Below are 23,856 nucleotides of genomic sequence, written 5' to 3'. Positions count from 1 at the left end.
AAGCCAACGCTCATTGAAACGGCAACCTCCCGGCATGTCGTCTGTTAGCCTCCCACTCACTGTCCCATCAGAGGGCACACATCAAAAAAGACTGACACACATGCGCAGAGTGGCAAGTCGAGCAGAGTCATCTTCATTTTGTGCGAAAGTCAAAAGCAATTAGGCTCTCTCTCTCCGACTTATTTTATTTCTTTATCTAAAAATCGAACTTTTCATTTAGATAGCGATTTATTATGAAAGTAATGCAATTAATGTGACAATTTCAAGCAGTTTCAAGCACTTTATTCAAAATCTAAGCACTTTTCAAACCTTGAAAACACAGCATTAAAATTCAAGTGTTTTCAAGGATTTCCAGCACCCGTAGAAACCCTGTATTATTGCTTGTTTGTGAGTCGGATCCGGATCCGCTTTAATGGGTTGGGTCATGTCTTCCTTGGCCCATGCTACACCCTTCCACGAAGTTTCATGAAAATCGGGCCAGTAGTTTTTCCGTAATCTTGCTAACAGACAAACAAACAAACAAACAAACAGACAAACAAACAAATGGCACCGAAAACATACCCTCCTTGGCGGAGGTAAAAATGTGGAGAGGTGCAGTAAGCCTAGTAATCTCTCAATCCACTTTAAAATTCCTAATCATGCATAATCTGGTTGTAGCTTGTAATTAACCAGCCAGTGAACTTGCTCATGTATTGATGGTGCTGTGCATAATTAGCAAATATAAATCACAGCAATGAGACAACTGAACGACACAATTAAGATTTTCTTTTAATAAGTCACTTTTGTCTTTTTTCAGAGCCGTTTCTCCATTAGCTTTGTGGTTTAGCTCAGTTTCACTGAGCCACTGATGGGATCACGTTGACTGGCCTGGTCGATCAGTCAAACCTGCAGAGCAGAGCTGCATGGCTGCTTAAAGAGATTGAGAGTAAAGCAACAAGGTCCTGTTGTTCTTATTCCCTGGAGTGATGTGTTATTTCTCTGGCTTTAGACTCTCCGGTCAGGGCTTCTGTTTGGAGCATACATACTAAAGTGTGTGCAAACCTGACCAGTCTAATTTGGCTTGCTGAGAGTGTAGACAATCACAGCAATGCTATTAACAAATGGTGCATACATAAAGATTACTGTTATACTGATGATGGATTGATATCTGTCACTATGAAAAATTGTTAACATACAGTCATTGGCTTGACATCTTTAACTCTGCCTGACCTTAGAATTGGTATATCCATTTTAAACACTTTCCTTAATGAAGTTGCATATTATTTTTCCATTTGTACTGGCTGTTTATTATTAAACACCACTGTGGTTTCTGTCCTCCTTTCCATCCTACTTCCCCCTCCCCCTTTCCTCTTCTCATGAGGTCTACACTCCAGTCTTATCACATTATCTATGTTCTCATAATACCCTGGTGTTTTTTATTATGCCTCACGTGTCAGTGCCGAGAAGAGACACAAAAACAATTTCTTTGCCTCCAATTTGCGCTACTGAGATTTATTCAGCAGACAAGTAGGCTACCCCCTCTCAGGCCATTACAGTACATCGCTCCCTCTTCCTCCTCCTCCTCCTCCTCTCCCTCCACCCCCTGTCACTCCCCTGCGCTCTTGCTCTCTCTCTCTCTCTCTCTCTCTCGTTCAACACACGCACCCTCTCCTTCCTACCTCACAGACGTTTGGGTGCCGCCGCCGCCGCCGCCGCTGCTGCTCCTGCAGCCTCTGACTGGGTTTTTTTTTCCCTCTCTCTCTTTCTCTCTCTGTCTGCCTCTTTCCTCCACTGAAAAGTACCACTATAGGCCGAACCAAAACAATGACCCGGTCCTGACTAAAATTGAATGGATTAGCCAATCTATTCTGAGCTCTAATGAGATTAGAGAGTCAGTGCAGACATGGGTTACGGCGGCGTGGTACCTTTTGTTGAGCTCCTTGGGGAACGTTTTCCCTGTCAGTCCTCCAGACGTGGAAATGGCGTTTTGATGCTGAAGCGAGAGCTGCCGGCAGTGGATGCCAGGGGACAATAACAGACATTTGAATGAATGCTCACCTATGCCGCTTTTGTGGCGCGCGGATTCCTACAAGTAGAAGTAGTGGTGGACAAAATGAAGTACCAGAAATATATAACGGTGATGCAGATGGCCATGGGAGTGACAGCCTCCAACAAAGACTGCCTCCCTACTAAGAGACAGCTGTGGTGAGTAGGAGGAGGAGGAAACGTGCAGCGTGTCTCTGCGTGTGAGCGCGCGCGTGTGTGTTTGTGTGTATGAGTGAGTGGCTTTAGAATGGAAAGGTAGTGTGTGTTTTTTTTTCTTCTTTTTTTTCAGTTTACTGCCTAATGTCAGGACAAAGAGAGAGGGACAGGGAAGAACCGTGTAGCCATTGTGTTTGGTCAATAAACATAGCTTAAAAATAGCTTGTTAGCTTTGTTGTCATGGAAAGGGATCTCTCTCTCTCTCTCTCTCTCTCTCTCTCTCTCTCTCTCGTGTTGAGTTAGGCTGAGCAGCTGTTTGCGGAAATCGGCTCCCTCCATCTCTCTTTCCTTTAGCAACTGTCTAATTTCAGACTGGTGGTACCCAAGGCAATTGGGCAGGGAGGAGGTGTTGTGTATCCGCGCGCGTGCGTGCGTAGTGTGTGCATGTGTGCGTGCGCTGATACAAAGCTTTTATCCCCCCTCCTGTTTTCTCTTTGTGGACTGTGTTATGGTCCGTTAGTGAGGGTGAGTTTCAGATGGAGAGGTAGGCTGAGCAAACAATCACGGAGCAGATGTGTATTCACAACAATGCAAAGCATCTGTAACACAATACTGAAGCTTTTCATTGTCATCTGATGACGGGCTGATTTCACATTATTCCATTTTCACCTGGCGTAGCCCTCAGTGCATCTGGGTTTGCGTCTATTCTTTTAATTCCACTACATTTGCCTTCCACACAGTCCATTTATTCCTTCTCATACCAGTTATGATTTATTAACACCCTGTGTTTGAAATGTTAACAGCAACGTGGAAAACACAATCTTCTTTTATAGGACAAGTCTAATTTTGGTGATTTGTAGTGGTATTTTGTCAGTAGCTCCCACTATTCTCAGATCTATTTTGAGATCTCATGTATTGAAAAATGCTGGCTGATGTCTCCACTCTCATCACTTATTCAATAGCTTCATGCTGCAAGCATTTAGACCACAATGTGTAGGAGTAATGCTAAGTGGTTGACTCATTGGTACAGCTCATATTGCATCTGTGTGTGTGTGTGTGTGTGTGTGTGTGTGTGTGTGTGTGTTTACATATCAAGCTTTCCACCTAATTTCATCTATACTGAAGTCTGATCTCATTAACCATCCATACATTTTTCACCAGGCTCCCAGCTGCATCCACCAAACTTACCACCTGCTCCCTATTTTCGTCATAGCCTGCCACCATTATTTCACTTTCACTGTTTACATCAACTACCATCAATTAGTCTTTACTCTAGCCTGCACTTTACTGTGCTATTATCTGGTTATGTTTTTGTGTGTGTATATATTTTGTAAATGAGTTGGTTAATAACACAGAATTACAGATAATATGTCCATACTTGGCTCTTGATAACATGATAGAGATTGTTGCCTTACATCCTTCCATTCTGATTACGCTACCGATTATAAAGTGAACTGGGGTTTTTCTCTAATTAGCTGATTGACAACATGACCTTTTAAAAAGGGACAATAAAAAAAATAGATGACAGTGCAGATTAGCATTCAATCCAAGGATATGTTGTCATCATACAATGGGCACATGCAATGCTTCCTCTTCTATAATCCACATAGATAACATTAAGCATGTGGCATAATCCTCCCAGATTGGCATTACTTTACTGCTAGAAAACAAACATCAGTTTATTGGTTTATTGTATTGAATGGCCAAGCTGATTTCTGTGAATATATATATATTGGACCGGCTTTCTGTATGAGTTTATATGCAGAGTCAGAAATCCTCAGACAGAGAAAAGGAATGAATTTTGCTCTTCTCAGCATGTGTGAATGCTGTCAATTGTGTTGCATGGGACACAACAGCGACTAGGTTTTGACACTTCTCCCTTAAGAGAGGCGCGGCGGTGTGTCCGGGGTCATCACATCATGGTGGGGGAAGGGGCACGGCCATTAAAACAAGATTACTGTATCGCCTCTGACAGACACGTTAACGAAAGGAAGCTGAGCCAGGGCGTGCGTGCATGTGCGTGTCACGGAGTCACCCCATGCGTTTACTTGCATGCTGTGTCTATCTCTATTCTTATGGAGTCAGCTCTAAGTGTAAAAAGGCCCTGACCCTGTATTTCAAGTTGTCTCCGAATGCTTTTATACAGTGTACAGTCCTAGTGTTTTGAAACAAACACCAGGATCCCATTCAGAAGCACAAAACAAGGAAAACACACTGAAATTATACACAATATGCGGTGTGTTTATAACTAATGCACTGTAATTAGCTGGAGACTGTCCATAAATAATAAGTTAGCCTGATGGTGTGTGTTTAAACCGGTCGGAGCTCTTCCTGCAGTGTGTGGGTGTATCGTCCTGTATTGTGTTGCCAGATGTCTGGTCTGCTCCACTCTGCACAGTGACAGCTCCGCCTGGTGTTCTCAATCCACCTGGTTAATGATGCATAAAGTCAGCGTCCCTCTGTCCCAGCTACACCCCCCCCCCCCCCCCCCCCCCCCCCCCCACACACACACACACACACATCTACCCCGACAAACACACACACACACACACACACAAACAGACCCCCGGCCCTGACTCTAACTGCCCTTCTGCCCCCTGATTTTGCCTCTCCACACATCCTCCCTCCCAGCTTCGGGCAAACACACACACAAACACAAACACACACCCTCACACACACACACAGAGAAACACACACTCACTCAGAAACTCTTGTCCCACGCCCTCCACCCTTCCAGTTGCACTCATGGAGCCATGATGCGTAATCTCACCCAAACTGACAATGCCGCGCATTAGTTACCTCAGCAGGAGCCAGAGACCAGGGCTGAGCCTGTCATGATAATCAGTACTCCTCTGAAAAACATGCAGGAATACTCTCTCTCTCTCTCTCTCTCTCTCTCTCTCTCTCTGTCTGTCTCTTTCTGTCTCTCTCTCTCTCCCTAAAGTCAAAAGCCTATTTGTATTAAAGTCAAGAAGTCTGATCTTGAAACATGAGTTATGAATTGACAATCTTGGAACACACAACACTTCATAGTTCTCTGTAGATAGTCTGCGTATCTGCCTATATGTGTGTGTGTGTGTGTGTGTGTGTTTGTATTCGGTGTTTCTGTCCATTAGGAACTTGCATGTTCTTACTTTGGCAGAACGGTTGTAATCTCCTCTCAGATGGTTTATGCCACTAAAGGGAACAGATTACACAGGGTTTATTGACTCGTGGCTCACCCCCTTACCCCACCCGCTCTCCGAGCATCCTGTGGGTGTGTGTGTGTGTCAGTGTGGATGTGTGGGGTGTCTGTGCCAGTGTGGGTGTGTCTGTGTGTGAATATTAGAGTCTAATATCATTGCCAATAATTGGCAAGGAAAATTAACTATATCCAATATCTTTCAGTAAAGATTTTCTTCGGTTATTGTGTGACAGGTAGATGTCTCCTTGGAATATAATATGGATGGTAATCAATAGAGACCTCACAATTCAATTCAGTTTCTATTCAAAGGGCAGCCGTTCAATTCTAAAACAATTTGCATGGCAGTTTTTGGACCAATTCAATACTTTGCTGTTCTCGTTGTTTTGTACAATTTGACCTTGTTAGGCTAAGAGTATATTTGTTACACTTCACTACAGTTTTATAGTTTAGACTAGGGACTTACTGGGCTGTTGTTGTTTGTAAAACATTTTGTAACATTTCCCTTGAAAAATATACAATGATAATATACATATTATCATTTTTTTTGCCATGATAGCAATACAGCATAGAAGGATGCAGCTAAGAAGGATGTAAACAGGTGTGATGCTTTCGTTCAGGCAGAAGTTTGTTGTTATCATTGCATTAAGTAAGTGTATACTGCATGTGTGGGTGTAGAAAGGAGCACTTGAATCAGGCACCATGAAATTACAGTCCCTTCTGGGGTATAGACGGGTAAGGCCTGATGTGAAGCGAGTACTGCTTTATCAACTGATTGAGCAGGACTGGACACTCATACGGCTTTAATTGATTGATTGATGATTGCTGCTTGTCTGTTCTCAGAATCAAAGCGTCCATGAAACATTCAGACAAGCCGCATTTACAACACTTCAGGCCTCCAAGATGTCTTTCTCCTTCAGTGCCTTCCACTTCCATGACACCCCCCCCCCCTCCCTTTTTACTCTCTCAGTAGTCAAGTAACACCAGTGGTATAAAACTTTGACACTCAAGCAGAGTCCTCGCTTAGTCTCACTGCTGTTCCCACACAATGTGGGTCTGGATTCGTGTAGCACTGAGTCTAACTAAGGGCCGGGTAATGGCTGCTTAAAGAGCTTGTTGGCGGCCCTGATGCTAACAGAGGCCTATCAGACACTCATCCCCGCCAGTCAGAGCCAGACGCGGAGCAGCAATGACTTTTAGAATCTGTGAGTCACACGCTCTCGGCCCCCGGTGACTCACGACTGTCGAGATGGCTCACAGGGGGCTGACAAGAAGGAATCCATCACCACCGCCCCGCAAATAGAGGAGGACACGGCAGACGGGATCCACTTTTGTCTCACAGATAACCCGATTCATCCTATTCTTTTCCTCCACGCGGCGATTCTCCATCCATCTGAGATCATTCATGTTTTTGAATCTTCTTTTTTTCAAATACGACAAACCACATTTTATAGCATTATAGTGTAGCAGAAAGTGACAGAAAATGGGAAAGAGATTGACTGCTACTGAAAGTGACTTAAGTCGAAAGTCGGAGCCAGACTCGCAGCTTTGCATTTATATGGTGTGTGCCTTAGCCCACTGGAGCAACACAGTGATTTTGCCTTTTTTATTAAAGGTTCCATATTTTACTAGCAATTTAACACCTTTCCCTCAAGAGGCAAAACTCTTGCCAGGCCGTCCATGTAAATAACAATTTGTTCTTAAGTGACCTGCCTGGTAAAATAAAGGTTAAATTGAATAAAAAAGCAGTTCCTTGTGGTCTTTAAAACACCTTTGTGAAGTGTATAGCAAAACAAAACATCCAGCTTTAGTCTGTTCCAGCCTCTCAGTGTCTCCATAGTAAAGAACAGGCTGTTTTCTGTGGGCGTTGACTTTATGCTAATGAAGCACTGCTCTGATTGGTCGCCTCATCGGAGGGTTGGGCTTTTGGCTCTGAGGAGAAAAGCTAGAAATTGAGACTCGGTGAGTGGGAGTGGCTATTCACCTTGGGGTGGTCGAATGCATGTTTGTTCTTTGTTTTGGTGCGTGCAAAATGGGAGGAGTTTCAGATTTCAGATTTTCTCGACTATAAGATGACAAAATGCGTACATATGGAAAGGCAAGGAACAGCTTTGTACAATATGGGACCTTTAAGTCCAACATGTCAATGTGATGGAAACTGACTGACTAATGAAATGGAGTAGACCACACTGTAAACATTGTCATACTGGAATAGGTTAAAATCCAAGCCCATGCTGTTCACCACAATGGCTTCTGCATCTATAGTCTCATCCTTTGGCTTCCTTTGAGAGAAAATAAAGACAAATAGAGATAACAGAAGTCTGGTGCTTGTAGTTAATGTTCCCATTCAGTGAAATTGCCTGGCAGCTCTTCTCCACATTTGGGTTAGAGTATGGTGTCCGTGGATCTCAAGCAGATGCGGAGCAGATGTTCTTGCCTTGCTGTGTAGCCTCCACCACCCCCAAACCCAACACCGGCAGATATGAGGGTGAACTTTGACTCATTAACTTAACAGTCCATTACCACAGCTAAAGTGTCTGTACCCCTTTCTGGGTTTGTTTATGTATCTTTTAGGACTCCCCCTCCGGGTAATGGGCAGTTACCTTATTAAAATTAATTGTAAATAACCTCAAGTAGAAAAGGTGATTGCTTTGTTTTTTTAGATGCTTTGTTTTTTTTTTTTTTTTTTTACATTTATTGGGACAGTAGGTTTGGTATACAGTAGGGATGGGACAATGTATCGAAATTCAATATATCGCAATACAAAAATGTGACAATAGGTATCGTAAGGCAGAAAAATGAATCGCAATATTAGCTACATTTTATTCTGCTGTAGTCATCACAAATGAGACGGCTTGCCCACCACAATTGCACAACCTCTCCATCGAAATTATATTATTTGCACTTTGTAATGACATTTTTAAATTGTTGTTTTTATGTTCCAGCAAGCCAATGCCACTGCTAGAAAGATTTGTGGCACAGAAATAAACATAATTCTGCACAGTCATACTTTGTTGTCATTAAACTTTTATTTATTACATCATATTGTATCTAGCATAGAGCATCATCTCAGGCTACTTTCCCCATTTGCTTTAGCCTATAGCCTATATCCCCTGTATTCAAAGGATGATCTCTGCTTATACATGTGGGTTTGATATGCTACAAAGTTGTTTGCGTGTTTGATTTCATGTGTGTATGTGTGTGTCACCAGTGTTTTTTGGAACCAGTGTGTGACCCAGTTGTTGCCCTGCCTGTTTCCCCCCCTCTCCACGGGGGTCAGACAGCATTCGGACATGACCGTTGGCCTGCCTTGTTTGATACACGTCTATATGCCTAATCTGGTCTGTCCATCTGTCAGGCCTGTCTGGTCCACCTAATCAGAGACGTGATCCCGCCACAGCTTTCCTGTCCTATCCTCCTCTGCCCAGGTGGCGTTCAAAGGGCTTACAGGCTCCCTCCCTTTTTTTTCTCCTTCTTTTTCAAGGATGTTTTTAGCCAACCAACATGTTAGTCATTTGTTTTGTGCTTCTTATATGGAGAGTTAGTAAGGGTATCTCAATGTTAATGCTAGATAAAAATGGGATGTGTCATGTACCTCTTGTCATCCCTTGTCCCCTGGAGTGGGAGTGGGGGTGGGGGTGGGGGTGGGGGGGGTCGGCCCGTGAGCAGAATGATGCATGTTCAGAGGATGTCATCACTTCTGGCTGAGTGGTCAAGCATTACGAAGCAGTCAGGAGGACCTCCAAGCCATATGCTGACAGTGTCCCTCTGTCCTTTGTCCCCCTGTGTTATGGTCTGTCTCCTTCTATCTCTCTCTGTCTCTCTCGGTTCCTCAGCTCCGTCCATTTCCGCTACGCCTCCACCTCTCCCTCTCCGCCCCATGTCTACATTCTCCTGTCTCCCTTAGTTTCTACTCCTTTGCCTTTCCGCCAGAGGTGGAAGGGTCGAGTCACGTGACCTGGACTCAAGTCAGACTCAAGTCAATTTTAATTGCTTGAGACTTGACTTGATGCATGAAGACAATATTGACTTGACTTGGCTTGGGCTCTGGGGACTTGACTTTGACTTGTACTTTGATGACTTGAAACGGTTTCTTGACAAAAGATCTTGTGTATTTGTGAATTACGTAGATTGAAAGTTATGAGATTTGGTCCACCAGATGACTGAATTTATATTCTGTTTTCTGAATTTGTATGAATTTATTGAAGTTGAAACTGATTAAAGAAATCAAACTCACGATGCACTTACCAAGTTTTTATCCTATTAAAATGATATTGCTTTGAAAAGTCCAAGATATTTTGTTTTCTTTAAGATATTAAATTGATTCATTTGCTTTGACTTGACTTGATGTTCTACATTTAGACTTGAGACTGACTTGGTCACACCTCTGCTTTCCACTCTGATTTATATATATCACACCTGTGCATGGTCACCCTGATTAGTGTGTTTATAAGAAATAAAAAAACAAGTAAATAAACTTATTGGCTGGCTAAAAAAATCCTTGCAAAAAAAATCCTTGCAAAAGTCTGCGAAAAATAAATGAAAAAATGAAACCCAAATTAAAGCATTATTTACCGGTGGGAATCAGTGGGAGCCTGTAAGCCCTTTGAAAGCCACCTGTGGAGAGGAGGATTGGACAGAAAATCTGTGGAGGGATCACATCACTGATGTGTGTGTGTGTGTGTGTGTGTGTATGTGTGTATGAAATGTGTGCCTGGTGTGTGTCCCCTCCAGGAGCCTTGCTGCCTGGGTAGAGAGGTGTCAGGATGGGCGATGAGACACACCTGCTTTTGCCCCTGTAGTCCTCTCTAAGTGGAACGCATTGTTCTGCAAAGTGCGCGCTGTCTGAGGAACTGTCATAACAAAATACCTCTGGAAGATGTAGCCTGGTACTGATGCCCCCCCCCCGCTTCCCCTTAACACACAGAGACAGACAGTATTTTACAGCTTCGAACCTGAATATATTTTTACATCTAAAAGCTTAATGTACCTGACCGTTCTCTGGGTGAAATTAATGTTTGAGTCTGATTCCCTGGTAACATATCACACTTTGATTGCAAATCTACCTGTGCCATGTGATGGAGAAGTTAGAGGGTTGATCAATGCCTGGAAAAACACAGAAACAAATTGTTGAGACGTTTCTTAAGGGCTGTTTTTCACTCTGGGACACAAATGAAAAAGCTGAACAAAATAGATTATTGCTCTTGTCATGTTGGGACCCAGCAGGACTCCTTGGCAAAGTATAAGAACAGGAGACGTTAGGCTTTTGGCTATCCTGGAATTGTTTGGGTGTAATTTAGTAAGTGAAAAACACCAATATGTAATAGCATGGCAGTAAAGTCAAGCTGAAGGACATGCTATGAGGGATCGGTTTTCACTGACTGCTCAGATCGGTCATGTTCACACCGTAGATGAGACATAAAGCTTTTGAAAACCTCCAATTACAGCAGCATGTCACATCTAAGCAGCTTCACTGTTTTGATAGTTTGTTTGTAATTAATTAGATTAAGATAAAATTATCTGTCAGAGGGCATTGGCATTGTTATTGTGCACTGATAGTATTCCACAGTTTTTTGTTTTTTTTAAAGAAACATGCCAGATGTTGCCTAGGAATAATAAAGATCTTAATATTGTTTGTTACCGTTCAAGACAAAAATGTGTTGGGTTCGGTTTATGTGTCATGCTAAGCTGTAACATGTATACAGTGCTGGGATGAGGTAATCAGTAAAGCTTTGCTGCTGACCTCTTTAATCCAGGGTAGAGGGAGATTCTCTATTTTGGGCCAAAGTCTCATGTAATATTCATAAATTTCACCTCTCACTACAGTTAATGCCCAATATTTCTTGTTCTTTCTTTATTTTTGTGCTGTTAGTTTGAGGCATTGTTTGTTGTTTGCACTCATGGGGTCACTTGGGGTGCACAATGTGAGTGCTGCACTCCATCCTGTCTGAGAATTTCACCATATTTCTCCAGAGGCAATGAAAAGTGAAAGTAGTGTCTATCTGCACAGACAGCAAGTTTGTGTCTAATTCACTGGCTTGCATGGCTCCATATATCTTTCTAAAATCCTGCGCTGATGTTAAATCATTGATGGGATCCCAGCAAGTGAGCAGTCATACTTCTCCCTGCTCCTGCTGGCATTCTGTATATTTTTGATGTTTATTACTTTTTTTTCCCAGTGCAAGTTTACTGTGCTTGCCTGAATCAGACTGAAGAACAACACTGAAACTATTCCATGTTCTCGTCTCACTGTGTTCATACCTGGCTCCAGTCATATTTGTTGTAATTCTGTTTGTATCCAGGAGATTTAAAGAAAAGACACTGCAGGATACTGAAAAAATAATCGTCCATCCACCAACAACCATCAAGTCATTTGGTCTAGTTTTGTGTTCTAAAATCTTATTAAGTAAAAAAAAATTTGGCTGATGGGCAGATTATCATCTGCCAAAGATAAATTCACTTTCCATTCACATTTCCATTGCAAATGAACTTGTTTCAAGAATTTTCTCTAATCAGCTGACATGTTGATCCTATTGGAGTGGTCTGCCTTATTTCAAGACATTGTCTCTTGATTCTAGAAAATTCAAACTGCATTAGGAACTTATCTAAGTAAGTACATCTTAATTTATATCGCTCCTTTCAAAACCACCGTTTCAAAAGTTCTTCACAGAACAAAAGGAGCAGCAACAATAAGAGAAACTTAATGGAATAAAATCAGAAACAAACAAAAAACAGAAGTAAAGGGGAAAAAACAGTGGAGTGAATTATCATATTCCATTTGGAGATTTTTTTCCCACTTGTTCTAAGGAAAAGATTTAAAGACTTGAGACTAGACTAAATGACTTGTTAAGATAATTTGGACATTTTTTGCAGTCAACTGAATTCACAGTATTATACAGGGGAACAAAAGGTATAATCATACTCCAGGAGGTTGAGCCAATGATTAGTTTTCATGGCAGAGCAGCATATTGTAGTAGCTAAAACATGCAGCGTGATGCAAGTATTATAAAGTGCTTGAGTCAGATAGTCCATCTCAGTCTCAGTTTCTCTGTATTGATGTGTCTGTTAACATAGGATTGGCATAGAGTGAGGTTGTAAACCCTCCTTGTTTAAGTCACACAAATAAGAGAAACAGTGTTTTTGTCAGTGTCATTCTTAGAAACCGTGTTGTTAAAACCCAGAGAGCTTCATAAGCTGCTGCTGGATGTGTGAATGGAATCCCCTTGCAAAAGCAACACTGAGATTACAGTGACAGAGGCTGGGCTCCTCCAGATAGTGTGTTTATGTGTGTGTGTGTGTGTATATGCATGTGTGGGACTGCTGCCGTCCTGGCTGTAAGTGTAAATCCAAACATGCGTGGGCATTGCGCATAGGTCATGGGAGAGGAGCCCAGCCTGGGTGCCACAGGGCAGAGTGGCTGCCTCTATCCCCGGCTCTGAAAGCTTTTCCATGGGAACATCCCCCAGCACCAGTGCCAGAGTTGGCAGCAGATCAGCATGCATGTGTATTTTGAATCAAAGTGTCTGTTATGAATCAAACAAGATACGAAACAGATCTCCAGGCATATTCCTCTGAAGTGAGAAGTATATTCTGCTGAGACACGTAGTGCAGAAGTACAGCAGCGCTAAGAGGCTCCGTTCTCACACAAGACAGGCTGCGCCGCTATTGATCTGCCTCGTGTTTGGTTGCTCTTTCACATCAAAACATAGTTTAAGTGGTATAAAGAAAAGGAAAAAGGTCAAAAACTAAAAATATGTTTAGGTAAAAGAAATCTATTTTCAGGCCAGTGGAATACTAGGACAAAGACCCACAAATTCAGGCTTAGGTAAGATAGTAGTTACAGTCTCAGGTTCGACTGTTTCAGGTTTGATGCCCACAACAGCTGTGGATCCAGTCTTGGAGCAAGACCTTGAACCGTTACCAGCTCACGCATTGCATCAGCTGAATGCCTAAAATGTAAAATGTTTGCTGTCGAAATCCTGTCCCTATTGTTTTTATTGAACCACCTCTCTATAGACACATTTTCCAATCCATACCCTTTACTGACCATAAAAAGCAAAGGGAACATGTATTGATGCAGCCTGAGGTCTAAGTGCTTACCATACATACCGTGACAATACCTGAATAAGTAATCACTACCTGAAGGGACAGGTAGTCAGCACTATTGTATTACAGTAATGTCACTAAAGTACTCTGCACTTCACAGCATTAGATCATTGCTACAGAAAGGTGCTTGGAAGCCTGTCAAACAGCATTATAGACAAGCATTAGAGCAAGCCTAGACAGCATGTAGTGATAAATCTCAGGATGCCAGTGCTGCATATATTCTCTTTGTTTTTGTTAGGCACTCACATGTTGAGTAGGGTAAACAAGAGCCACATGCATAGTATTTCCATCCAGGTTTTTCCCAGTCTTACATGAATAAATTAAGAGCTTTTTATGAATAGCTAAAGGAAAGTACCTGATATTCATAGTATTCCTGTGATGTCACATGCATTTCCTACCAATGGCGCTTTACAATACACACAGCTCATTGGCTGTGTTTGTCATTTGATTGTAATCACCTGTTAATATATTACAATCACCTGTTATTTTCCTACCAAGATGGCCGTGTGGTGATGTAACAGAATATTATGAATAGTTTGTATCTTTTGCCAGAGCAAAGCCTGCGAATGAATTCCAGCCTTTTCCATTGTGAGGAAGAAATGGAAAAGTACCTTTATTAAGCAACATTCCTATATGCTCACTTAATATGTAACCTTTGACCCATATTTACACCTTAAGTGTCTAAAACCCAAGAATACTGAATCTGCTTCACCATTATAAGATTCAACTCTAAAAGTAACGTCTTGTGTGTTTCTCACAGAATTGGGAGCTTGGAATGTGCATCTCATAGATAATACTGACAAAGTGGACTTGACAAAATAATAACTTGTTGTCTTCTAGAAGAAGGTGAAGGCTTATTACGCATCTCCTTAAAGTGCTACAACTACAATTATCATTGGTTGTTCAGTCTTGTTCATATGACCTTATTCTTTTTGACCAATAGCTTTATTATATTCTATCTGTATTAACATAATCATGAATATTCAACACTATACAACTCTGTGATCATCTGTGTAATCTGTGAAAAAACTGTCATCAGATCCAGATTTTGAGTTCCTTGGCTCCCACTGCAACTGCAGATTTAGTAAACCTGTCAAACTGCCACTCTCTGGTCCTGAGGTTTCTTCCACCACCATGTCCCGGGCTGCTGACTGCCTGTCAATAGCCTTCTCTTTGCTGCTGAACTCCCTGTCCCAGTCTGTTTATAACACTTTTGTACAAGCCAGGGAACCGACTGACGACGCTGTCACATCATGTCACTTTTTAAGCACAAGACATAGCCCATCTTTTCTTTCATAGCCTTTCATGCTATATTTGGAAGGCTGAGCTGAGCTGGTTCCATTGAGTATCATTATGCCTATACTTAATGCATATGTGGCTTTTTGTCTGAATGTCCAGCCCAGGCTGTTTTTAAATCACGTGTAGGAAGCATAGCAGCTTCATTCTGGCTTAATAATAGAAGACAAGTGGATGCTCCATACCTACTCTCCATCCGCAGGCTACACGCTGACATTCAACCCAATTACTCACACTTGCCTTGAATGCCACTACACCCGACAGGGGAGGGTGTCCTTTAAAAAGTAAAGAAAGCGAGAGGAAAGTTATGTCCCTTTTTTTCCTCCAGCCATCTTTATGTTTATCTTTATCCTCCTCTTTGGATATGCAGTAGTGCGCTGTGTGCATCGCTCTTTGGAGAAGGAGTGGTCGTTGTGGATGTTGTGGTATTTAATGGATGTGTGGTTATGTCAGGCAAGTTATGCGAAAACAGAAACAAGGTTCAAGACATACCCAGAAGTCTCAGCCATTTTTGCATCGCCATTGGTCATCACTGTGGTATTTCAGTTACTGTATACTGTATATTTCATTATGTCACTATACAACATAAAGAATAATGAAATGTAACAGGCTAGATCTTTCCGTTACTGTGTAATTATGCATCATTCTTCTTTGTTCACCCACACTGATGTAGTCTTTGTTCCTCTGCCCATCTCTATGTCGCAGGGTGACCCCGGCAGATGGAGACACGACCTCCTCAGGTGCTCCCGGGGATTCAGATGGGCCTATAGGTGCTACTGGTGGCGCTGGTGCTATGGCAATGGCTGCCACCTCCACCCTCTCGTTGCCCATGAGCCAGGGTAAACCGTCTCTGCGCCGCATCAAAGGCCGCATTCACCGCAGCAAGAGCCTGGACAGTATCGACCTGCTGGACTCCAATGTAAGATCCACTCACAAAGATTGTTTAGTTTCGTTTATTACATGATTATTGACATGTAGCTAGTTGAATTCAGAGTTCAGAACGATTAAGTGATCACGCTGACATAACATTCAAATGCAATCACTTAATATGCCATGCACTGAAACTGATATTTTTGAATATTTTTAAAGACGGGTATGATTACATGTGTGGAACAGAAACGGATGGAAATGGATGTAAGATATAATTATAGAAATCTGACTCATTGATGTTTTCCTCCTTAGTTTTCCTAGTTCCTAGTTAAATTTGGGTGTACAGTCTCATAATTGCTATTTAGTGACAAGAAAGTTTCATTAGTTTAGTCTTTGGCTGTACTTAAAAAGAATTATGAATTGTACTACAGTCTTAGGGGGAAGTGCTGGAAGGGAAAACAAATCCACATCCCTGACTAACAGCATTGTTTGGCTTCTTGCAGCAATTAGTATTTTCCATTGTTGTGTGAAAGAGAAGCTGTGATTTCAGTTGCCATATACAGTATGTGAGACAGAAGCTGAACTTGTCAAACATTTTTTACAGGCAGACGAGATTCAAATACATTGAAACAAATTTTCCCTGATAATGGTTTCATCCAAACTCAGTATTTGAACAAAGTGATAACAGCCCTAACACATGTATGCACACTTGCATGTGCACACACACACACACACACACACACACACACACACGCACGCATACAGGATGACCTTTGGTTATGCAATGTTTCTTTGGTTTTCAGATGGGCACAGTTTAACACATTCCATATGTCTCTCTCTATGAGTGGTTTATTCTCATGAAAAGTATTAATCTGATAAATGATTGGATAAGCTGCTTGGACCTAAAAATCCTTGCTAACTCTGGGATTGTCCATTGAGCTGAGAACTGCGTTTGGCCCTCTCTCTCCACCAGTCAACTCATGTGTACATGTGTGTGTGTGTGTGTGTGTGTGTTTATGACTGCTGTGGGTTTGGCTTTTGGGAGAGCAACCAGCGGTTTATGATGTAAAAGCATGCCAGCTTGCTACTAATGCATGGTAAGGCTGTTTTTTGTGGCATGGGACCACAGAGGACACACAGATACAGATAAATCTCTCTCCTGCACAGCATCATGTCTCTCTCTCTCTCTCTCACACTCTCTCTCTCTCTCCCCCCCCCCCCTCTGTTTGTCTCTTTCCTCTCCCCTATGACCTTCTTTATCTCTTGACCCTCTGTACAAGTCTCCTTTGATAAATGTTCACAGTGTGATGTCTCCTCTTCTGCCCTCATCCTTCCTCCCCATGGTGACAGTCTGCGGTGTGTGTGTGTGTGTGTGTGTGTGTGTGTGTGTGTATGTGTGTGTGCATGCTTGTTGAGTGTTCAGTATTTTAGCTGGCCTTAATTGGGAGCTGCCTGGTGCGTCTCTGCAGAGAGTCATTATTCTTCCCCTCCGCGGCGGCCGGCCTGTCGTCTGAGCAGGAGAGCGACTCGTCATGATTACATTTAGAAAAGGCAGCATTTGCAGTTCACACAAGTTAATCCATTATTGATGTGAAGGAGAGTAGAAGGTGGACAGGAGAGAAGTCGCGGGGTGGGGTGACAGTCAGGGACATGCTCAGAGATGACACAGCACGGCCTGGCCAACCTGAGTGCTGCGACACGTACACACACGCGCGCGCACACGCACACACATGCACGCACATGCACTCACGCACATCCAGTCTACCCGAGTTTGTCAGTTTGATTGACTGCTGGCATGAAGTTTCCTGTCAGTTTCTAATTTTGAGACAGAGGCGAAAATATCTCAGATTTTCGAAACAACCTTGAGCCTTCCAGTACATAATATTTTGTGGTGAGCTGTCTAGCCTGAATCAGTGATTTTTCCTTACAGACATGATTGAAACTAGAGCGGAGGTACAGCAGTCATACAGGCAGATGGTAAATGGAAGGTGGGTGTGACTTAGCTGTGGTATCATCTACAATTTACAATTTCCCATTTGGCAGACGCTTTTATCCAAAGCGACGTACACATGAGATTTTAATACAACACAAGCAAGGTTCTAGTCAGGAGAGATCAACAAGAGTAAGTGCCATAAAGCTAAGTAGTTCTGGTCCAACAGGACATAGGTGCTACGAGGCAGTGCTACGAGGCAGTGCATAGAGTGCATAGAGTGCATAGAGGCAAATAATTTTGGTTACACAGTCCATCAGGTGAGAAGGTGTTCACTAAAGAGCTGAGTCTTTAGCCTTTTCTTAAAGATTGAGAGGGAGTCTGCGGAGCGAATGGAGTTTGGTAACTCGTTCCACCACCGGGGAACCACAGAAGAGAAGAGTCTGGCTAGAGACTTAGGGCCTTGTTGTGGTGGCAGCACCAGGCGCCGCTCCTTGGCAGAGCGTAGTGAGCGGGAGGGAGTGTAGACCTGAATGAGGGAGTTCAGGTAGGTCGGGGCCGTTTTGGTTGCTGCTTTGTAGGCGAGCATCAAGGACTTGATCTTGATGCGGGCAGCAACTGGGAGCCAGTGGAGGGATATGAACAGCCGAATGACATGTGCTCTTTTGGGTTGGTTGAAGACCAGACGCGCCGCTGCGTTCTGGATCATCTGCAGAGGTTTGAGCGTACATGCCAGGAGCCCTGCCAGTACGGAGTTGCAGTATTCAAGGCGTGATATTACAAGAGCCTAGGAGGAGAACTAGGAGTTGTGCTGCATGCTCAGACAGGTAGAGTCTGATCTTCCTGATGTTGTACAGGGCAAATCGGTATGACCGAGCAACAGAAGCCACATGCTCCTTAAAGGTTACTTGGTCATCAATCATGACACCCAAGTTTCTGGTAGACTTTGTGGGAATGAGCTGAGCTGATTCGAGCTGGATACTGATCTGTTGTTGTACAAAGGGATTGGCTGGGATGACAAGGAGCTCAGTCTTTGACAGGTTAAGCTGAAGGTGGCGTTCCTTCATCCATGCCGAGATATCGGCGAGGCATGCCGATATCCGTGCCGAGACTGTGGGGTCGTCTGGCGGGAACAATAGGAGGAGCTGGGTATCGTCAGCATATGAATGGTATGAGAAGCCATGTGAGCGGATGACTGCACCGAGTGAGGTGGTGTATATTGAAAAGAGAAGGGGTCCAAGCACTGACCCTTGAGGTACCCCTTGTGGACAAGCAGTGGGATTTAGACACTTCCCCTCTCCAAGACACTCTAAAGGATCTCCCTGAGAGGTAGGACTCAAACCAGCAGAGAGCAGATCCTGAGAAGCCAAGCTCAGGGAGTGTGGAGAGGAGGATTTGGTCGTTAACCGTGTCAAAGGCAACTGATAGGTCAAGCAACATTAAAACAGAGGACTGACCTGCAGCTCTAGCTGATCGCAGTGTTTCCAGTACAGACAAGAGCGCAGTCTCGGTAGAGTGTCCGCATTTGAAGCCAGACTGGTTAGGATCATACAGGTTGTTTTCAGAAAGGAATTCATGACTTGACTTGATTAAAGACTGTACGCTCAAGTGTCTTGGAAAGGAAGGTGAGGAGTGAAACCGGCCTGTAATTTTCAACCTGACATGGGTTGAGTGTAGGTTTCTTTAGCAGCGGGGTAACCTGGGCTTGCTTAAAAGCAGTGGGGAACACACCCGTTGTAAGTGAGGAGTTGATGATGTGCGTGACTGCAGGGATAAGTGTGGGCGAAATGGCCTGCAGGAGGTTGGAGGGTATGGGGTCCAACGGACAGGTAGTGGGACGAGAGTCATTTGGAGACTTGCTCCTCTGTGACATGGGAAAATGAGAGGAGGGGGGCCCTGTTAGCTGGCAGCAGCATACTGAGTTGGTCAGGCTCAGAGAACTGATTACTGATGGTAGAAACCTTATCAGTAAAGAAAGATGCGAAGAGGTCAGCAGTGAGCAAAGTTGAAGGTGGAGGTGGTGGAAGGTTGAGGAGTGAGTTAAAAGCTGAAAATAATTTCTGAGCGTCTTTGCCGCTGCTGAATTTCTCCTGATAATAAGTGGTCTTAGCACTTTTTAGATGGGAGGAGAATGCAGATAGGAGAGTCTGATAGTCACTGAGGTCAGTGGGATCTCTAGATTTGTGCCATTTTCTCTCAGCTGCTCTGAGCCCCGCCCGTTGCTCTCTGATGACACCGGTGAACCATGGACTAGTGGGGGCTTTACGAGCAGGTTTGGATGAGAGTGGGCAGAGATTGTTTAGAGAGATGGCAGATTTGCTGTGGAGCAGTTTCGAGTCACAATCAGATCGAGTGTATTGCCCGCTTTGTGTGTGGGAGTGGTGGAGACCTGTTTGAGGTCAAATGAGGACAGAAGTGAAAGGAAGTCAATCACTTGGGGTTTGTCAAGATGGATATTCATGTCCCCCATGACAATTAGTGGGGTGCCATCTTCAGGAATGGCTGAGAGTAGCATGTCCAGTTCAACTACAAAGTGCCCCAGTAGCCCTGGTGGGCGATATATGACAACCACAAATAGTTTGACAGGAGCGGTAACCATGATTGCATGGTATTCAAAGGATGAGTTATTGCTTAGAGGAGAAAGCTTAGTGAATTTCCAGTCTTTGGAAATGAGGGCACCCGTGCCACCTCCACGCCCAACGGAACGAGGTGTGTGGGAGAAAGTACAGTCAGCTGAAAGCACAGCTGGAGTGGCTGTGTTTTCTGGACGGATCCAGGTTTCGGTCAGGGCTAGTATCTGAATGTCAGATAGGTTTGCAAGTGCTTGGATAAATTCTGTTTTATTTACAGCAGACTGACAATTCCATAAGCCAAAAGAAAAAGCGGCGGAAGTAGCTGAGGCTTTTCTGAGAGAGTAGTGGTTCTCAGGATTGCGCTGTCTTTTATGACAGATGCGTTTTTTTCGGTTGCCCTGGATGACAGGGATATATTGGTAGCACATAGTGAGTGAGAAGGCAGGCCAAGAGAGTAAATAAGAGTAGCTTATCTGTGTCCTTGCTCAGTGGACTCGCACAGGTAGACTTGAAGGTCTTTACCCAATTAGGTCTTCACACAAGAAGGACTGACATACAAGGGCTGACGCGTCCGCTGACGCTACAGCACCGCTTACATGTTTAAATACCAGGAAATGCCACAGCAGTGCCCAGTCACAGCTCGTTACCAGGACTGAACCCGCCCCTTTCATTTCCACAACAAAGCAACAGATAGAGGGCGTGACCCGTGTCAGCTGACCCACCTATCAAAACTCAAAGAGTGAAACCAGGGAGTGCTCAGCCACAACAAAGCCTGACAACAGCCTAAGTCCAAATCTAACCCAGAAACAAAGATTCAAAACACTTACTGACCGACTGCTATCTCCTATGTCCTAGATCCGAGCTTGTTCTACACAAACAACATCTTTTAGGACTAATGGTACAGTTTTGGCTGGAGTGGGTGATACCTTGTCCAAATATAACCCCCCTGTTTTTGGGGCTTTTAAGAGCCATTTTTGGCTGGAGTGGGTGATACCTTGTCCAAATATAACCCCCCTGTTTTTGGGGCTTTTAAGAGCCTCCCAAATAGGGCTGGGCATTGATTGAAAACCAGTACCGGCACCTTAAATTCGATACTGGTACCAAAATGGCACCCTTTTCGATACCTGTGTTGACTAAAAGCTCATTGATATTGAGTAATTTTTGCCATTAGTTTTCCAAAACTAAAAGTAATAACATTTGAACTCTTAAGTGTGAATTTTTTCTTTCTTATCAACAAAGTATTTGTTTGTTTATTTTACAATTTTACAGTATAAAAGAAAATCACACTTTGGTTTCATCAAAACTAAATATCAGATTCACAACCTTATTATAACTGTCAAAACTATTTAATAGCTTAACTTTTAAATGTTTAGAACTCTGCCAACAATATTTCAAATTTAGAGCTATTTCAAGAATATCGTGCTAGTAAATTATCTATGTATTTATGTAAAATACAGTTTAACATATATATATATATTTTTTTTTTTAAAAAGCAACTTTTGTCACCATTTTTACCTGCAGCCAAACATTAGGTTTGAGGTGTTGCTGGAAGCTATTTTCTTGAAACAAGTATGGCACCATGTGCTGTCACCATCAATTTTAGTCAAATGTACAGATCTTGGACTATTTTGCGACACTGTGGCTTAGTATGAGCAAATGGAGAGCTTGTTTTTCCTGTGTGTGTCAAGTAGTTACCTTGCGAGCCAATCAGCAGTCACTTTGGGTTTTGGAACAGGTATGGTGATTGGATAAAATATGATGTACGATTTACCATTAAAGTAGTAAACTTTGGCACCAAATGTTTTAACATATTTCGGTTGTCAGTTGTACCAACGTGTCAAAGAAACATCTTTCTCTAACCTTACAATTCTTGTTCCCTTCCTATGTATGAGATGCAAAAACAATTTGAAGAAGGCGAAGGGGGGATGGTGTTTTTGTCAGCTCAGACTTTCAACGAAGGGATTCTATCCCCGGGCTTCTTCAGCTGCTATCTGCACTGGCACAAGCCTTGCTTGTCAGCAAACATTGAATATGGATCATGCATTGAAGTGAACACTGCAGCAAATATGCCACGCTTCACTGTAGACTAGCCAGAGTTAGGAGGAGGAGTCTGAATCACGGTGATGCTCCGTGGTTTTATCTTTAAAGACCATCCATCAATAAGGATCCTCTTCAAAGACAGCCTCAAGAGAAGATACTCACCAGTGAATTCCTTCAGACGTAGATCTCCCTTCTTCCCTCCATCATTTCATCCTTTATCTCTGTCCCTTCTAGAGCGTGGAATAACAAGAGTACGTGTAATGCTTAGCTTATTTCCATGCAGATTTAATAAATTTTTTGGACTATACCATGAGTTCCACTGTGCCTGACAGTGTCGGTGAACCTCAGTGCAAGTGCAGCACGTTGTATCCCACATAATCGATACACACTATTCAACTGAGGCCAAAGTATGTGACTCTCCACCATTCATTCTCAGTGACCCCTCTCCTTTTCTATCATCAAGGATATGAGAGGTGCAGGCACAAAAAAGCCCTAGTATCCATTTCACCTCTGTGTGCTCTCAGTCGATGCATTAGTATCAGATGCTCGGAGCATTTTATCCAAATACATTAGCTTTCCTTCCCTCGCACCGGGCTGGACCATCACAGGATGTCCATGAGTGTAAGTCTGAAGCATGAATAATAGATGGAAGAAATGATCTACTTCATAATGCAGTGGGTGTTTTTTTTTTTCTTGCCATTGCTGCTATTTTTGTACAATAAAAAAACATCTCCACAGTGAAGGCTATGGAGAGGGGAATCTGAAGAGTCGGTGGTTGAACTGAGAGAACTCACCTGGGATTGTGGCTATTAATTATTCAATACAGACCGATGGCTCCTCTATTTGTCTTCTAATGCAAAGCAGCTGCCAATGTGCGCTTCACTCTGGAGTGAAGGGATCGATTCCCTAGAACAATGTCAACGGGTAGATGTGTGTGTGTGTGTGTGTGTATATGCATATGTGTGTGTGTGTGTGAAGTGTGAAATGTAAACAGTTTTTAATGTGCAGTCCTTGAGCTGTACTGTGCTCCCTCTACTACAATCCAATCCATACATAACCTCCTCAGCGCCAAAAATAGAGCTCATATCTACTTTATGTAGATTTCAGGCATCTGGAGCAAACATTAACAAATAGAATGGCAGATGTCTGTTTGATTGAAATATCCCCATCCAAGTTCTGCAAGAGAGATAATTTCAGAAAAAACACACAATGTATTGAGGAAAAGGCCCTATACCACCGTATTTGTACTGTGTTTTTGTCAGACGGCAGGGGCATTGTGTGTAGTTATTAAAGGTATCTAATTATACAGTCTGTGGTGGGACAGACCTCTCATTTCTCTGCTGTATAGATGCGGAGACAGCAACCACTCAAACACTTGCTGAGAAAGAGAGAGAGAGAGAGATTACAGGACCGAGTGATAAATGATAGGGAGGAGTGGAGGTTGTGACATGGATGGGCCGTATGAGGGATGAGAGAATGGTGTGACAGTGGGGTGCAGAGTGTTCAGATTAGATGAATATATTTCCCCTCCATCGACAGGAGGGTCTGCAGGCACCTTATAACTCATTCTCTTCATGCCTTGTTCTCGGGCCACAACAGGACAAAATTGCATTCCACATACAAGTCGTTCATCTTACCTGAGATGAAGCCGGCCTCTGAAAATTGTCTGCAGCCTCCGT

General features: G+C 43.2%; 1 protein-coding gene across 1 annotated transcript in view; it reads left to right on the top strand.

Moving 5' to 3' along the window:
* Nucleotides 1–2,029: 2,029 nt before the first annotated feature.
* The window catches only part of tjp1a (tight junction protein 1a), a 101,611-nt gene continuing 79,784 nt past the window's right edge, over nucleotides 2,030–23,856 (top strand). Inside the window, exons 1-2 of the mRNA XM_071525742.1 lie at nucleotides 2,030–2,184; nucleotides 15,470–15,683. Coding sequence (XP_071381843.1) covers nucleotides 2,030–2,184; nucleotides 15,470–15,683 — 369 coding nt within the window. The remainder of the gene's footprint in view (nucleotides 2,185–15,469; nucleotides 15,684–23,856) is intronic.

The sequence above is a fragment of the Centroberyx affinis genome, unplaced genomic scaffold, assembly GCF_046629955.1.
Source record: "Centroberyx affinis isolate AG114_WGS23_722 - 3 ecotype Tasmania unplaced genomic scaffold, CSIRO-AGI_Caff_v1 ptg001333l_1, whole genome shotgun sequence".
Lineage (NCBI taxonomy): Eukaryota > Metazoa > Chordata > Actinopteri > Beryciformes > Berycidae > Centroberyx > Centroberyx affinis.
This window is presented reverse-complemented; position numbering and strand designations above follow the sequence as displayed.